Here is a 14,614-nt window from a genome sequence, read left to right on the forward strand (position 1 = left end):
TCAGGCCAGAAGTCTGGCTTTGCAAGAATCCATTCAAAACTGACCTGCTGCCCCTTGAAGGACATTGGTCTAGCTTCTAATTACCTTTGCTCTAAAGGCAGCCCTGCTGTTTAGCAGAAGGTGTCCTTTTTCAAGCTATCGCTTTACCTTTAAAACTGGAACAGTATTACCTAGTAGCGGCTGGCTGAAGTCAGCAGTTCCAAAGCTCTTTGAAAAAGCCAAAGCAGTAGAAGAAAATAAAGTTTCATCCGTCTTTGAAGTTTTTATTGTATTGCACTAAGGAACAGCAGGGATATTCACCCAAACTCGTTGAACAAGTGTCTCAAATTGTATGCAATTCTACCTGCAGACTCACAAACTATTTTTATTACCATGCTTGACCCAGGTTGTATGGTAATTTGAGACCACTACACAAGGTATTTTTTTTTATAGGGTGGTTTTAATATGTACTCTTCACCAGTAATTCCCTCGTCCCCTACCATATCCACTTAGTGTAGAAAATTAAAGCAAGGGGCATTCAATGTTTGCCCTAAATATGGGAAGTTTGAGCCATGCACATTATAGGGAGGTAATATCCAAACGGTAAAAAATAGAACTACAATTCTTCCTGCAGTTGTTGTCATGTATTCATCTATAAGAGACACAGAGGTTACCTAAGAGATAACATACAGAAAAGCATTCAGTCTTTCAGGAGCACTTGGTACCTACAGGTGACAGCTAGATGGCAGTCCACAACCCAAATGATCCACTACGAAGTCAATTGAACAAAAACAAAATTCTATTATACTAAGGACAGCAATTAATACTATTATAATTGAGGGAATGGGCTTTTCCTTATGGAGTGCAGGGTCAAAACTGTCCAAAGCCAGAGTTAACCGCTTTACATTAATTTATATGTGATTTTCATCACTTTTAAACATCCCAGTAAAATTTAGAAAATGAAACCATCTTTCCATGAGTATTAAAGTATGGGCACAATTTAAAGGGGCAGGAGAAGAAGATGTAGGAGTCGTCTTTCCCCCCACCAGTTGCAACTGTGATCGTCAGATTCCACTGCTAAATCTTGATACTAGATTCTTCTTTGAAAACAATCCTTTCGTCTTGTGGCTTTTCTGCATGCACTTCGCTGGAACCAAGTCTGCCGGATGCCATCTTTTAAGAACTCACCAAGACATATATCATGCTGTTGGAAGAAGGATAAACAGAATAATATATATATATCTTTTAAATTTAGCAGAAATATTTCTGCTTTGTTGCATATTAGGAGTACCTTCTGTGTTCAGCTTTTACCACCGAGCTCATTATGTACCACCATATGCCAGAGCCAGATACTCACTGGTGCAACCACAAGGGAAGTAGATATCTGCACACAGTTGTTACTGCTGCTGGCACTCACTCTTATTATAAACGGAGTGCTTGCAGTGGTTATTTATTGCCTGGTGCCCTCATCACAGAAGTTCACAACTTGGCGCCTCTGGTTGGCAAACCTGTCTCTTTTGCCAAGGCCTAGCACAGTTCTAATAGACAAACTCAAGTGGCTCTAATAGACAAACTCAAGATTTTTCTGGCAATTTAAGCAACAGTTGTGCACAACTTTACTTTGCTTACATTTTAAAGCAACAAACTATCTGAATAGCATGGCACTTCTTTTAAAGAAAGAAGTTTCGTACAACTCAAATTCCACGTCAGATAGCAACCTCAGAAAATGCATCTAAATGGTAGGGATTCGCTTTCTAGTTAAGAGCTGCTTTGCCTTTTAGGATCTAGTGGCAAGGCCCTGTTGCAGGCCGCAGCTTATTAAGAGGCATCTCTCATGCAGTCTCTGGGCAAGGCCTTCTCCGTCACACTAATCCAATTATGGAGGCAGATCATGAGATGAATTCTGGATAACCTTGAGACACGTATGAGATGCCTGGGCTTTTAGTAATTTTTAAAAACCCAACTACTGAAACTTAATAACAAATTCTGTATAATGCTTATCTTACTTTCCTAAATCATCAGCCCCCTTGAGTTGCTGGAAAGACAGTATGAAAAGTTCTGCAACAAATAAAAATGCAATTTGTGACTTACCCATATAGGTAGTAAAAAAAAGATAGAAGGTAAAATGCTAGTTTGCACCATCCTTCCTTCTGGCAATATGCTAAAATATCTGCGTTCATGATGGTTGTAGGATCATAGAGTCCTGGGCCGCTCATTACAGGCCTGCTCATATACCTGGAAAAACGAATTTGCATTTTTAAAAGGTACAAGGAAAGAAATTCTGGTATTCAGACATTCAGCAATGAGAAGAAATAAAAATGCAGCTGCACTCATGGAATTGGAAGGTCTCTCGTCACCTCCTTCCACCTTTCAAGGTTTCCGACTTATCAAAATGTATTGATTTATTAGACTTGCATTCCACTTTTCCTCCAGTATGGAGCCCAAGGCAGCCTATAAGAAGCCTAAGCCTAAAGGAATTGCACCAGTTTAGTGAAGTGCAAAACATTCCCTGTGATCCACTGCTGCAACGCTGACATATCTAGATCGCACTGAAGGAGGTGGTGCCAGACATTTCAGCTTCAACAACTAGCTACCGACCTGATTCCTCTGATCTTGACTTGTTTTTGTTATTGGTTTCACAGTGAAAAATAAAATGTCCCTTGCAATGATTTCATGAAGCAAGGTGTTTGGGGCCAAAAAAAGCAGGATACTAACAGTTATATACAGTGGTACCTCGGGATGCGAACGGGATCCGTTCCGGAGCCCCGTTTGCATCCAGAAGGAAACGTAACTAGCGGTGGCACGTCTGCGCATGCATGTGCTGCTTTTCGCCGTTTCTGCGCATGACGTCATTTTGAGCATCTGCGCATGCGCGAGCAGCGAAACCCGGAAGTAACACGCTCCGTTGCCACGGAGCGCAACTCGAACGCGCTCAACGTGAAGCATATTCAACCCGAGGTATGACTGTACACTGCATTCATCTGCAACAGCTAAGTACAACATACCTATGATTACTAGATAGTAGGGACAAGCAGCAGATGGGTTATCTCCATCCTACTCTGTATCCAACTGCCTACCATTGCAGACAGAGCACTGGACTAGATGAATTCTTGGACAGCTCTTTACACATTTATGAAGGCGAAAGCAGGCTCAAGGCAGAACTACGGAGTTTATCTTCTTAAGTTAAGGCCTTACCCATGTGCTTTAAGTATCAGAAAAAGGACTCTCCCTCTACTTTGCAAACGGAAGTCATGGAAATGGCAGACAACCATGTAGGACACTGAAGATTTAATTTAGATCCAAGCGTGCCTCCTTTTCTGATTTCCTCTCTCCCAACAATAAGAAGTGGAAACTTCTTTTGCTTTAGATTAAGGCCAAGACTTCCAGAGCCCAATCGATGTGCAGCATACACACTGAACAGCTTTGGCTGTTGTATTATTCATTCTTCGACAATCGTACGTGAAAAAGGCTTCAGCTGCATCGTTAACCCAATTCCTCCGCAGGCTTAAATTCCACAGGAAGTCTACATCAAACCGTACAGTAAGAAGTGCTTTTCCATGAATAAATTGAGACTGAACCATGCCCAGCATTACCTCCAAATATGGTAAGCCAACAACGGCATATTGAGACCCAGCGTGAGCCATTCTGTTGCACACAGAAACATAACACAGAAGAAAGCGTGGATGAGGTACTCCGGAAGCACAAGCTGCAAAGGAAGACACACAAGTCAAGGCAGTTCTGCTTCCACATTTAGTGTATTTTACTTGCATTACAGTGACAGGGGGTGTACTGCATCAAAAGAAAAAGTAAGGGGCAATAAGCAAAGCCAGCATTAGACAAGAGAAGCCAACATAATAGTTTCAACGTACTGTGTCATGAGTGTGTAAAACGTGCAAACAATACTTAGTACAATTTGCATAAAACTGGTCACTGCTCACATTGAATACCATTTATACAATATGCGGTATGAGAATAAAAAAGGCAAGTTTGCATATTTTGGAGAGGGACATCACTTAAACTGAGGACTCGTATATATCTTCCATTTTACAACTTACATCCCAGGGAAAGTTAGATTTTCCACAGGCAATGCCCATCTGTCTTCATATTAGACTGGCAGATGGCCTTACAGCAACCCTCCAAACGATTTCTGCTTACCTCTAGTGAGCTACATCCAAACCACAATTTACAGCTGGGATTTCAGCTACCTAACCAGGTGCCCTCCAACTGTTTGAGATAACTCCCATCAACCCAATTGTCGGGAATGGTGGAAACTGTGCAAGTCTACACATACAGCAAAAGAGGAGGATGTTTGGTATTTCTTTTATATTTTATTTGGAGTGGACACAGTTTTATTTCCTTGAAATCCATCAATGAACTTCTCCCTTCAAAATCAATTTAGCAGATTTAAAAGCAATTCTGAACTCTGTTTGCTTTCTGCACTCTGTGGTTTTAGAAAATTTCACTTTCAGGCTCCCTCAGTTACATCTCCAAATTATGAGGACTAGAAACTTACATAAAATCCTGAGAATTTCTGTATTTAAACCAAGACTCAACAACTGCACATTTCCTTGCTAACCTTCTATTGCTCCATTTCTACAATTTTGGATGTCCCAAACTATTCAGGTGAAGCTGTGTACTACTGGTTGTCTAAATCCTGGAACTCTAAAATGCTGTGGTTGTTATAAACCAAATGTTTTCTTTAAAAAGCATTTTTTTCCTTTACAAATAATTGTGCAGAGATAGGACCAATACTCTAACATAAACAATGTACACAAATATAAACAAGCACAAATCCTGCTGTGCAGAAGGGAACAAACAGTGCCTAGAATCAACTTAATAGGAGGCCCATTTCTTACGTTCTACGAAAAGCAATTTACATTTCTAATATATTCACTTCTTAACCATCATGCTTTCCAGTGAAAACCTACGAAGACAGTGTACCCTGTTTATATGGGAGCCTGTTATCATAGACAGCAGTTTGTAGCCAACAAAAACTGGAAACCATCAACCACAGATGGTAACATAAACTGCTGTTGATCTGATATTCCTCACTCTGTCTGAACTTGCAGTCATTGTTGTATCCAGTATGAAAGGAGGAAGCACTGCAGTTAACACAGACTATTCAAATCTGCATGTCCCCAAATACAGGCTGAGATTTCAGCTGTGTGTCTGCTAAGCAATAGGAGACCTAAACACAAAAGTTATTACAAGCATTCAGCCACAAAGCATTAAAAACTAGACCAGCTTGTGGCTAAAATTATTGTCAACTTGCTGGCCATTTCCTAATCTTGCACGTTAATCCTGCTTTTAAGAGTTCTACACGTCTTTTAAACCCATTGCATCCCTACTGGGAGGAAAGCATTTTTAAGTACGCTCTTTAGTCACAAGAAAGTCTGCAGACTCTCACCTGTATATTTAAAACATAGTCGTCCAACATGCATATGGTAGAATCTTTTTGATTAAAAGTCTGTGATAAGGGAATGCATACATGTAGTGAACATTTTCTCACCCTCCCAAATCAAATGAGAGATGACGAGCAGGGTAAACTGTTCCATGCGCAACCACTATCCAAGCTTGCTACATTCTCTCAATTCCACGTATCTGCTTTGTGGAAGCAGCTTCTAGCAGTTGTACCCATACAGCCCATGACCTGCTTCTAGCTGATCAGTTTACATTCAGCACTGACACCCACTGGCTCAAAGTTAGCAGGGCAATACTGGAAAATCATCTAGCTGGAGGTGTAAACCCCATTGCCCTCCAGGTGCTGCTTGACTTCAGCACACATCAGGATCCCTGCCCAATGGCCATTCTGACTGGGGCTGATAGGAGATGGAGCCCAAACACATCTGGAGGGCCAGAGGTTCTCCATTCCTGCTCTCACTGAATTTTGTTTCCCCCCAACTTTCTCAAGTACCCCTGATTAATAGAGTAAAGGTAAAGGTAAAGGGACCCCTGACCATTAGGTCCAGTTGTAACCGACTCTGGGGTTGCAGCGCTCAACTCGCTTTATTGGCCAAGGGAGCCGGCCTACAGCTTCTGGGTCATGTGGCCAGCATGACTAAGCCACTTCTGGCGAACCAGAGCAATGCAAAGAAACACCGTTTACCTTCCCGCTGGAGCGGTACCTATTTATCTGCTTGCACTTTGACGTGCTTTTGAACTGCTAGGTTGGCAGGAGCAGAGAATGAGCAACGGGAGCTCACCCTGTCGTGGGGATTCGAACCGCCGACCTTCTGATTGCCAAGTCCTAGGCTCTGTGGTTTAACCCACAGCGCCACCCATGCCCCGATTAATGGAGTAGCTGAAGGCAAAAGGGAAACACTTCGAGTGAAGGCAGAGGTTAACACCTGAGAAGTTGTTTCATTTATTTTAGCTCTCCAATCTGCTAAGCAAGTACATGTACAGTTGAAATGCTACATATATAAAGTGAGAGTCTGCCATCTTTTGCTCTCTATTTAAACAGTGCAACCTGTTCCAACAGCTAACAGCAGTGTCAGTAACATCTCCTGAGGCTGTGGCAACAATTTCTCCTAAATCACAAAATGTAGGGATTAAATCCGCCACCAGGAAGGGCCACCTCAAATTAGGAGTCCGCAGACTGCAGGTTACCCAGCTCTGGTTTAAACTGAAAATCTTTTAAAGAACATGGACTACGCCTCTCACTAAGGTCTGGTGCAAATGTCACAGCAGCTACCTACAAACCCTGGGCTGTATCTGATGCAAGCCCAACTGAGAGGACACCCACTGAGCTTAATGGACATAAATTTGTCTTGTCTTAATTTCAGTGGTTTTACTCTGAGGAGGACTGGCACTGGACACAACCCCATGTATATAAAAATATATATCAAGGGGCCGGACTTGGAATAGCACGCTCCTGTATCCCAGTCCCCCAACTCCCCAACATGAATTCCCATAATTATGGTTTTGTGACCTGCACCAACACTAAACAGGGCTCACATCAGAACCAGAGTTTGAAGCCATGTTTTGAACTAGATTTGCAAACTCTGGTTGAGAGGAAACCTGGCATTTTCCTCGTTAAACAACAAGTGTCAAATCTATTGGATTCTTGCCAGCCTGGCTTAGTTATAGAAGAATTTAAGCATGTAACAGTTTTCCCCATCTCTTATTAAGCAAGCCAACTCACAACGCACAAAGTCCATGAAGTTATTACAACCCCTGAATAGACAAAAGACAGGCAAATGAGCAAGCACACCGAACAAAAAGAAGTCAACAGAAATAATACAGATGTTCCTAACAAAATGAAAAGTAGAGAGTGGCATTAAAACATTAAACTAAAAAGCAGTACACACCTTTAATGCAATTTTGACTCTCTTAATCTTTTTAACCTTTTCAACTGTCTTTGTACCGAAAATGTAAAAAGCAGATTGAAAGAATGTTAGTATGACAGCTGACAAGATCACCAGCAGACAAGCAAGTCAGAACTTCAAGCTTAGAGGAAAAGAGAAAGAAATCTGCCAAGAAATCTTAGATCTATTACATATTATCAAGTAACATTTTACTAATGCATCGTAAGTCAATATTAATTACGAAAAACCTGGCTAAGAATGAATGCAAAGAGATCTCTCTCACGTAAACTTACAGGATTGAGTGTATTACACTGGTCTATGGGATTCTTGTAGTCAGTCTTCAGCTCATCAAAAGCTATAATCTAAAATAAAATTAGAACAGTTGGACAGTAGGGTGAGAACAGCTCAAAAGGAATGTGTAGCCCTGTTCAAAAGCACCACGCCCTGAAGAGACAAAATCCTAGTTTCAAGTTCAGAGGAAACCCTCCCAAGGGTTAGATCCCAGCCAACTAGTCTCTTAAAATGTATGGAACAGCTAGGCAGAGTCTGGACACAATGTTAAAGAACTCAAAAGACATTTCCTGTCGCCACAAAAACACTCCCTGACCTGCGCAAGACAGCTCAGTTCACAGGTTTCTTCATCCGGTTTCTGGGGCTAAAGAGGAGAGGGAAAGCACAAGCTCTCCTTTAACTTGGAAGCAGGCAACGCTCCTTGACACAATTAGCTAGTCCAGTGAAATATGATAATGACATCTATTCTATAGGCAAAAGATTGCTAAAAACAGTACGGCTATTTCGTAGCACTCTCATGACCCAGCCACATGGACACATTTTATCCTGATGCTACTTAGTTAGCGCTTCCCAGTTCTGCACTGTGTAACCCCAGCCAAACATTTGCTGAAGGGAAGCAGATTTTGCAGTCGTGTCAAGAAGTTGGTAGTTGGTAGTAACTGGAAGAAGGGGGGGGGAGAACTGGGAGGAAAGTGCCCTTTGTTCTATCAGGCTCCAACCTCCTGAGCAAGCTCACTTCTGATGGGCAACAAAAAAAGCCATCTCCCTCCGCTAATACCTGGGCAAAGTCACGTTAATTCACCCCAGGGCTGGAGTATTAGGAGAGAAATAGAACAGCAAATTGCCACAAGATTCTGGTTTGGCAACTCCTGGTTGACCCAAATACCTCGAACCCACCACTTCAGTGCCCCACAACAACTTCCTTTTACCACCTGCGAACAGGTCCTATTCCCCCCCCCCACCAAATATGCATCCATCTCTGGCACTCTCTCCCCACCCAGAACCCCCCTGAAATCACTTCATAAGTTCGTGCAATCACCCACGCACCCCACTTTTCCCTCTCTTATCTCCTCACCCCCAAATACATACCACTTATAAGTCCACTTGCCTTCTCCCTCCCCGAGAGGAGCACCTATCCCCCCCCCCACACACACACACATAGCTCTCACCTGCTAAGCCCCACGGATTGCCTATGCGATGCCATGGGTCAACCACTAATGCAAACACCCGGAATGCCCTTCCTCCTTCCCACTTCACCCCCAAACCCAAGCTGCGTGTCCCCCCCCCCCGTCTCCCTCACCCCATGGATGATAGACCCATTTACTTCCCCCAACACACACCAAGCTCTATCCCGTGAGGACCCCACTTTGCTCCTCCTCAACCCCACAGCACCCTCCCTCCCTTTATGAGGAACCCCCCTAACCCCATACACCCCCATGCAACCACCCCCAGCCCCCCATTCCCCATGGCTGCCCCCTAACACAGCCCTCTCCCTCCCCTCATGATTCCCCTCGACCCATGGACCCCCTCCCATGCAAGAACCCCCAGCTCCCCTTTCCCCCATGGCTGCCCCCTAACACAACCCCTCCCTCTCTCCCCACGGACCCCCCTAACCTTCACAGCCCCGTTTCCCTGCCCGCATGAGGAGTCCCTCTCACCTCATGGACCCCTCATGCAAAAAAACTCCAGCCCCCTTTCCCCCCATGACTGCCCCCTCATGAGGAGCCCCCCTCTCCCCCCACGGACCCCTGCCCAACTTCCCTAACTTCCATAGCCCTATTTCCCTGCCCCCCTCGACCCACAGACCCCCCATGCAACCACCCCAGCCCCCCATGGCTGCCCCCTAACACAGCCCTCTCCCTCCCCTCATGAGCCCCCTCATCCAAACACCCCCAGCTCCCCTTTCCCCCATGGCTGCCCCCTAACACAACCCCTCCCCCTCACTCCATGGACCCCTCGTGCAGAAAAACCCCAGCCCCCTTTCCCCCCAACACAGCCCCCTAATGAGGAGCTCCCCACGGACCCCAGCCCAACTTCCCTAACCTCCACAGCCCCATTTCCCTGCCCCCTCGACCCACAGACCCCCCATGCAAACATCCCCATGGCTGCCCCCTAACACAGCCCCTCTCTCCCCTCATGAGGAGACCCCCCTAACCTTCACAGCCCCATTTCCCTGCCCCCTCGACCCACAGACCCCCCATGCAAACATCCCCATGGCTGCTCCCTAACACAGCCCCTCTCTCCCCTCATGAGGAGACCCCCCTAACCTCCACAGCCCCATTTCCCTGCCCCCTCGACCCACAGACCCCCCATGCAAACATCCCCATGGCTGCCCCCTAACACAGCCCCTCTCTCCCCTCATGAGGAGACCCCCCTAACCTCCACAGCCCCATTTCCCTGCCCCCTCGACCCACGGACCCCCTCCCATGCAAACACCCCCAGCTCCCCTTTCCCCCATGGCTGCCCCCTAACACAGCCCCCTCCCTCCCCCCCCTCATGAGGAGCCCCCCCTCTCTCCCCACAGACCCCCCTAACCTCCACAGCCCCATTTCCCTGCCCCCTCGACCCATGGACCCCCCATGCAAACACCCCCAGCTCCCCTTTCCCCCATGGCTGCCCCCTAACACAGCCCCCTCCCTCCCCCCCTCATGAGGAGCCCCCCCTCTCTCCCCACAGACCCCCCTAACCTCCACAGCCCCATTTCCCTGCCCCCTCGACCCATGGACCCCCCATGCAAACACCCCCAGCTCCCCTTTCCCCCCATGACTGCCCCCTCATGAGGAGCCCCCCTCTCTCCCCACAGACCCCCCTAACCTCCACAGCCCCATTTCCCAACCCACATGAGGAGTTCCTCTCACCCCATGGACCCCTCGTGTAGAAAAACTCCAGCCCCCTTTTCCCCACGGCTCTGCCCCCCCACACACAGCCCCCCCTCTCTCCCCACGGACCCCCCCACCCCCCACCTCCACAGCCCCCTCCCCCCCCCCGTCCACTCACATGCCAGATGGCGAAGAAGATGAGGGCGGCGGTGAGGAGCAGCGCCAGCATGTAGCAGAAGGCGGCGAACGTGAAGGCCATGGCGGCGGCGGCGGCGGCGGCGGAAGACGAGGCCCCGGCCGAGCGGCGCGCGGGGGATGCCGGGCCGGATCATTCAGGGCGGCCGCCAAGAGCCCGGGCAGCGACGGCGAGAGGGGAGCGCCACTGCGCACGCGCGGGCCACGGTGACAGCACCGGGCGCCTCCCCGCCCCGCCCCGCCCTCGAAGGCGCCACGCAGCGGCCACTGGCGGCCGGCGCCGGAACTGCAGCGCCGCCCGGACACGCTTTTGTTCTGCTGTCCCCGTTTCTCACGACCAGGGCCGGATGGAGGTTCATTGCAACCCTAAGCTACTGAAAGTAACGGGGCCCTTTTTATGTCCAGCTGTCCTTTCTCAACAACAAATTGCCGTTGTCTTTTGTGTTGAATATATGCTGTATGGTAACTTATGGACCTTTCCCAGTAGTGATGTATGGAAGTGAGAGCTGGACCATAAAGAAGGCTGATCACCAAAGAATTGATGCTTTTGAATTATGGTGCTGGAGGAGACTCTTGAGAGTCCCATGGACTGCAAGAAGATCAAACCAATCCATTCTGAAGGAAATCAGCCCTGAGTGCTCACTGGAAGGACAGATTGTGAAGCTGAGGCTCCAGTACTTTGGCCTCCTCATGAGAAGAGAAGACTCCCTGGAGAAGACCCTGATGTTGAGAAAGATGGAGGGCACAAGGAGAAGGGGACAACAGAGGACGAGATGGTTGGACAGTGTTTTCGAGGTTACCAGCATGAGTCTGACCAAGCTGCGGGGGGCAGTGGAGGACAGGAGTGCCTGGCGTTCTCTGGTCCATGGGGTCACGAAGAGTCGGACACGACTAAACGACTAAACAACAAAACTTATGGACCTAATAGGTATCTCAAGCCATTTGCACAAGTTGCCATGCGACCAGTCCATGCAGAATGTAGGCACCCTATATATAGAAAGGAGCAAACCAGTGATATTTTAGGGAGCAGGCTAGCAGGCAGGGCCCATGACTTACATCATAGGAGCCTACACAACACAAAACACAGTTACTGTATGTAGGTTTCATTTTATTTGTTTTTTATCTTATATTTTGGAGATGTACCGTACATCCAGGGATTCCCCCCCCCCCCCATTGCATGGCAACACGGACAAATGGCTTGAGATACCTATTAGGTTTTACCATATTGCATATATTCAATACAAAAAACAGCAACAATTTGATGTTGTTGTTGACATAGGTGGACATATCAAGGGCCTCATTACCTTCAGTAGCTTAAAAGAAAAAGGGACCCCTGACTGTTAGCTCCAGTTGTGGCCGACTCTGGGGTTGCGGCGCTCATCTCGCTTTCTTGGCCGAGGGAGCCGGCGTACAGCTTCCAGGTCATGTGGCCAGCATGACTAAGCCGCTTCTGGGGAACCAGAGCAGCGCACGGAAACGCCGTTTACCTTCCCGCCAGAGCGGTACCTATTTATCTACTTGCACTTTGACGTGCTTTTGAACTGCTAGGTTGGCAGGAGCAGGGACTGAGCAACAGGAGCTCACCCCATCGCGGGATTCGAACCGCTGACCTTCTGCTCGGCAAGCCATAGGCTCTGTGGTTTAACCCACAACGTCAAGCACATTGAGATTTAGCTCAAACCTAAATCCGGCCCTGGGTCCACCATCCTGTTCTTACAGGAGCCGACCAGATGCTTGCAGGAAAGCAAGGCAGGAGCACTCCCTGCACTGCCTTTTTCACTCCCACAGCACACAGGGACGACTTCCCCCTTCCCAGTGTGACTCCCAAGCTTACTTTCCTGGGAAAGTGACAGCCAATTTGGACTTCACCTAGAATTTCTCTAAAGGACGGACCCAAAGTCTTGACTGTCGCAGAGGCCACTGTGTCAAATTCAGCCCTGGATCAAAGGACGTGCAAATGCCAGGGGAGAAATCAGATGCCAGCCTGAGTCACAGCAGAGATGGCCTCATCTTGGAATCTCAAAAGTTTAGGTCTTGGTCTTGTAAGTAAGTAAATAAATAAATAAAATTTATTTATACCCCGCCCATCTGGCTGGGTTTCCCCAGCCACTCTGGGTGGCTTCCAACAAGACTAAAATACAATAACCTATAACAGAATATTAAAATACAATAGTCTATTAAACATTAAAAGCTTCCCTAAACAGGGCTGCCTTCAGATGTCTTCTAAAAGTCTGGTAGTTATTTTTCTCTTTGACATCTGCTGGAAGGGCGTTCCACAGGGCAGGTGCCACTACCAAGAAGGCCCTCTGCCTGGTTCCCTGTAACTTGGCTTCTCACAGGGAGGGAACTGCCAGAAGGCCCTCGGAGCTGGACCTCAGTGTCCAAGCAGAATGATGGGGGTGAAGATGCTCCTTCAGGTATACAGAACCGAGGGCCGTTTAGGGCTTTCAAGGTCAGCACCAACACTTTGAATTGTGCCCGGAAACGTACTGGGAGCCCGTGTAGGTCTTTCAGGACAGTGTTATGTGGTCTCGGCAGCCGCTCCCAGTCACCAGTCTAGCTTCCACATTTTGGATTAGTTGTAGTTTCCGGGTCACCTTCACGTATCTAGCTGAGATTCCTGCATCTCAGGGGGTTGGACTATGCAGTCTCTTCCCCATACCATACCATACCATACCATACCATACCATCACTCGAGGCCCCAAACTACCTGCTTCTTCCGCAGGTCCAGAAGGTGGTGATGAGAGAATGAGCCACAGGATGCTGCCTTATACAGAGTCAGACCCTCTGCCACAGAGCTATGGCCTCCTCTGCAATAGCCCATTTAAAGAATGTTCTCCCCAAGGAGACCTGACGGGCACCAGCCCTTGCCCTCATTTCAGCACCAGTGATATGATATGGTTAAATTTTATTTTTGATAACATTCATGTGTATTTTTATTGACTTTGTTTCATGTAAGAGGGGAGCAATGTATAAATTGAATAACCCCTGTGGGAGAGGAACCCCGCCCCTTTTATGTACAAACCCTTAAAAAATATGCTATGCAATAATATCCCTAGCATATGAACTCAAAAGCCTGCCCTAAACAGGCTTTCGAAAACTAGCACAACCGCACTGCAAGTAGCCCGTTTGCACACCACACTTCATTTGCAACATGCCAGTAGTTCGATGCTGTCTATTGATCTGCATCACATGCGAGAGCCAACTTTAATGTTTCTAGGTCGAAGCATTTTCTGAGCAGGGTGGGAAACAAGGCAAACTGGGGATCAGTGAACGGGAGGCAGAGGAAGCAATGGAAAACAGCAATTTTAAGTAGGATTCCACACATTCAAACCCAGGTTGAGAATTCCACTTAGCCTTTGGCAGATATGACCGGCAGAATCCGAGACCAGGGAAAAGAGTCAGCGGAAGAAGATTGGAAGAAGTTTAAAGACTATTTGCAGAAATATTGTAAAATTAATGAATGTTAGAATGATGTTGGACAGAAATTAAGTGGTTTCCAGCTGTAATGCCTTAAGAGATATGGAAAATAAGGTTCTGAAATAAGCAAAAACTAATGGTGAGGATTTGCTGAATTTATAATTTGAATTGGAATATAAGAAAGGGAGGTATGAGGAGGTCCGGAAAATAAGTTAAAAGAAAATAGGTAAAGGGAAATTTTATGTGTTTTTAGTAGTTTTTATATTTTTTTGTGTATTTTTGTTGTTTCTTTTTTGTTGTTTTACAATGTATTATTCTGGAAAATTTCAATAAATATCTTATAAAAAAAAGAAGAGAGAATTCCACTTAGCCTTAACTAGGCTCTGGAGGGTAGGACTCGAACCCATGGCTTCAAGTTACAAGGAGATTCCAACTAAACATCAGGAAGAACTTTCTGGTGGTAAGAGCTGTTTGGCAGTCTGGGGTGGCAGACTGCGTCCTTGGAGGTTTTGTAGGCAGAAGTTGGATGGCCATCTGTCATGGATGATCTAGTTGAGATTCCTGCATCTCAGGGGGTTGGACTAGATGACCCTCAGGGTCCCT

General features: G+C 46.8%; 1 protein-coding gene across 2 annotated transcripts; it reads right to left on the minus strand.

Annotated features, from left to right (window-relative positions):
• Positions 1–237: 237 nt before the first annotated feature.
• Positions 238–10,775, minus strand: CNIH1 (cornichon family member 1). 2 transcript variants are annotated; one of them, XM_079963428.1, is made up of 6 exons: positions 10,575–10,775; positions 7,580–7,648; positions 7,290–7,337; positions 3,573–3,685; positions 2,071–2,214; positions 238–1,183 (listed from the first exon to the last, which is right to left on the minus strand). In XM_079963428.1, exons 1-6 carry the CDS (start codon positions 10,653–10,655, stop codon positions 1,156–1,158), a joined length of 483 nt encoding a protein of 160 aa, XP_079819554.1. In that variant the 5' UTR covers positions 10,656–10,775; the 3' UTR covers positions 238–1,155. The 2 variants fall into 2 exon arrangements, with proteins under 2 accessions (XP_079819554.1, XP_079819555.1); XM_079963429.1 differs by lacking the exon at positions 7,290–7,337 and having other exon boundaries at positions 10,575–10,770.
• Positions 10,776–14,614: the final 3,839 nt, after the last annotated feature.

The sequence above is a fragment of the Podarcis cretensis genome (assembly GCF_951804945.1).
Source record: "Podarcis cretensis genome assembly, chromosome: 1".
Classification (NCBI taxonomy): Eukaryota; Metazoa; Chordata; class Lepidosauria; order Squamata; family Lacertidae; genus Podarcis; species Podarcis cretensis.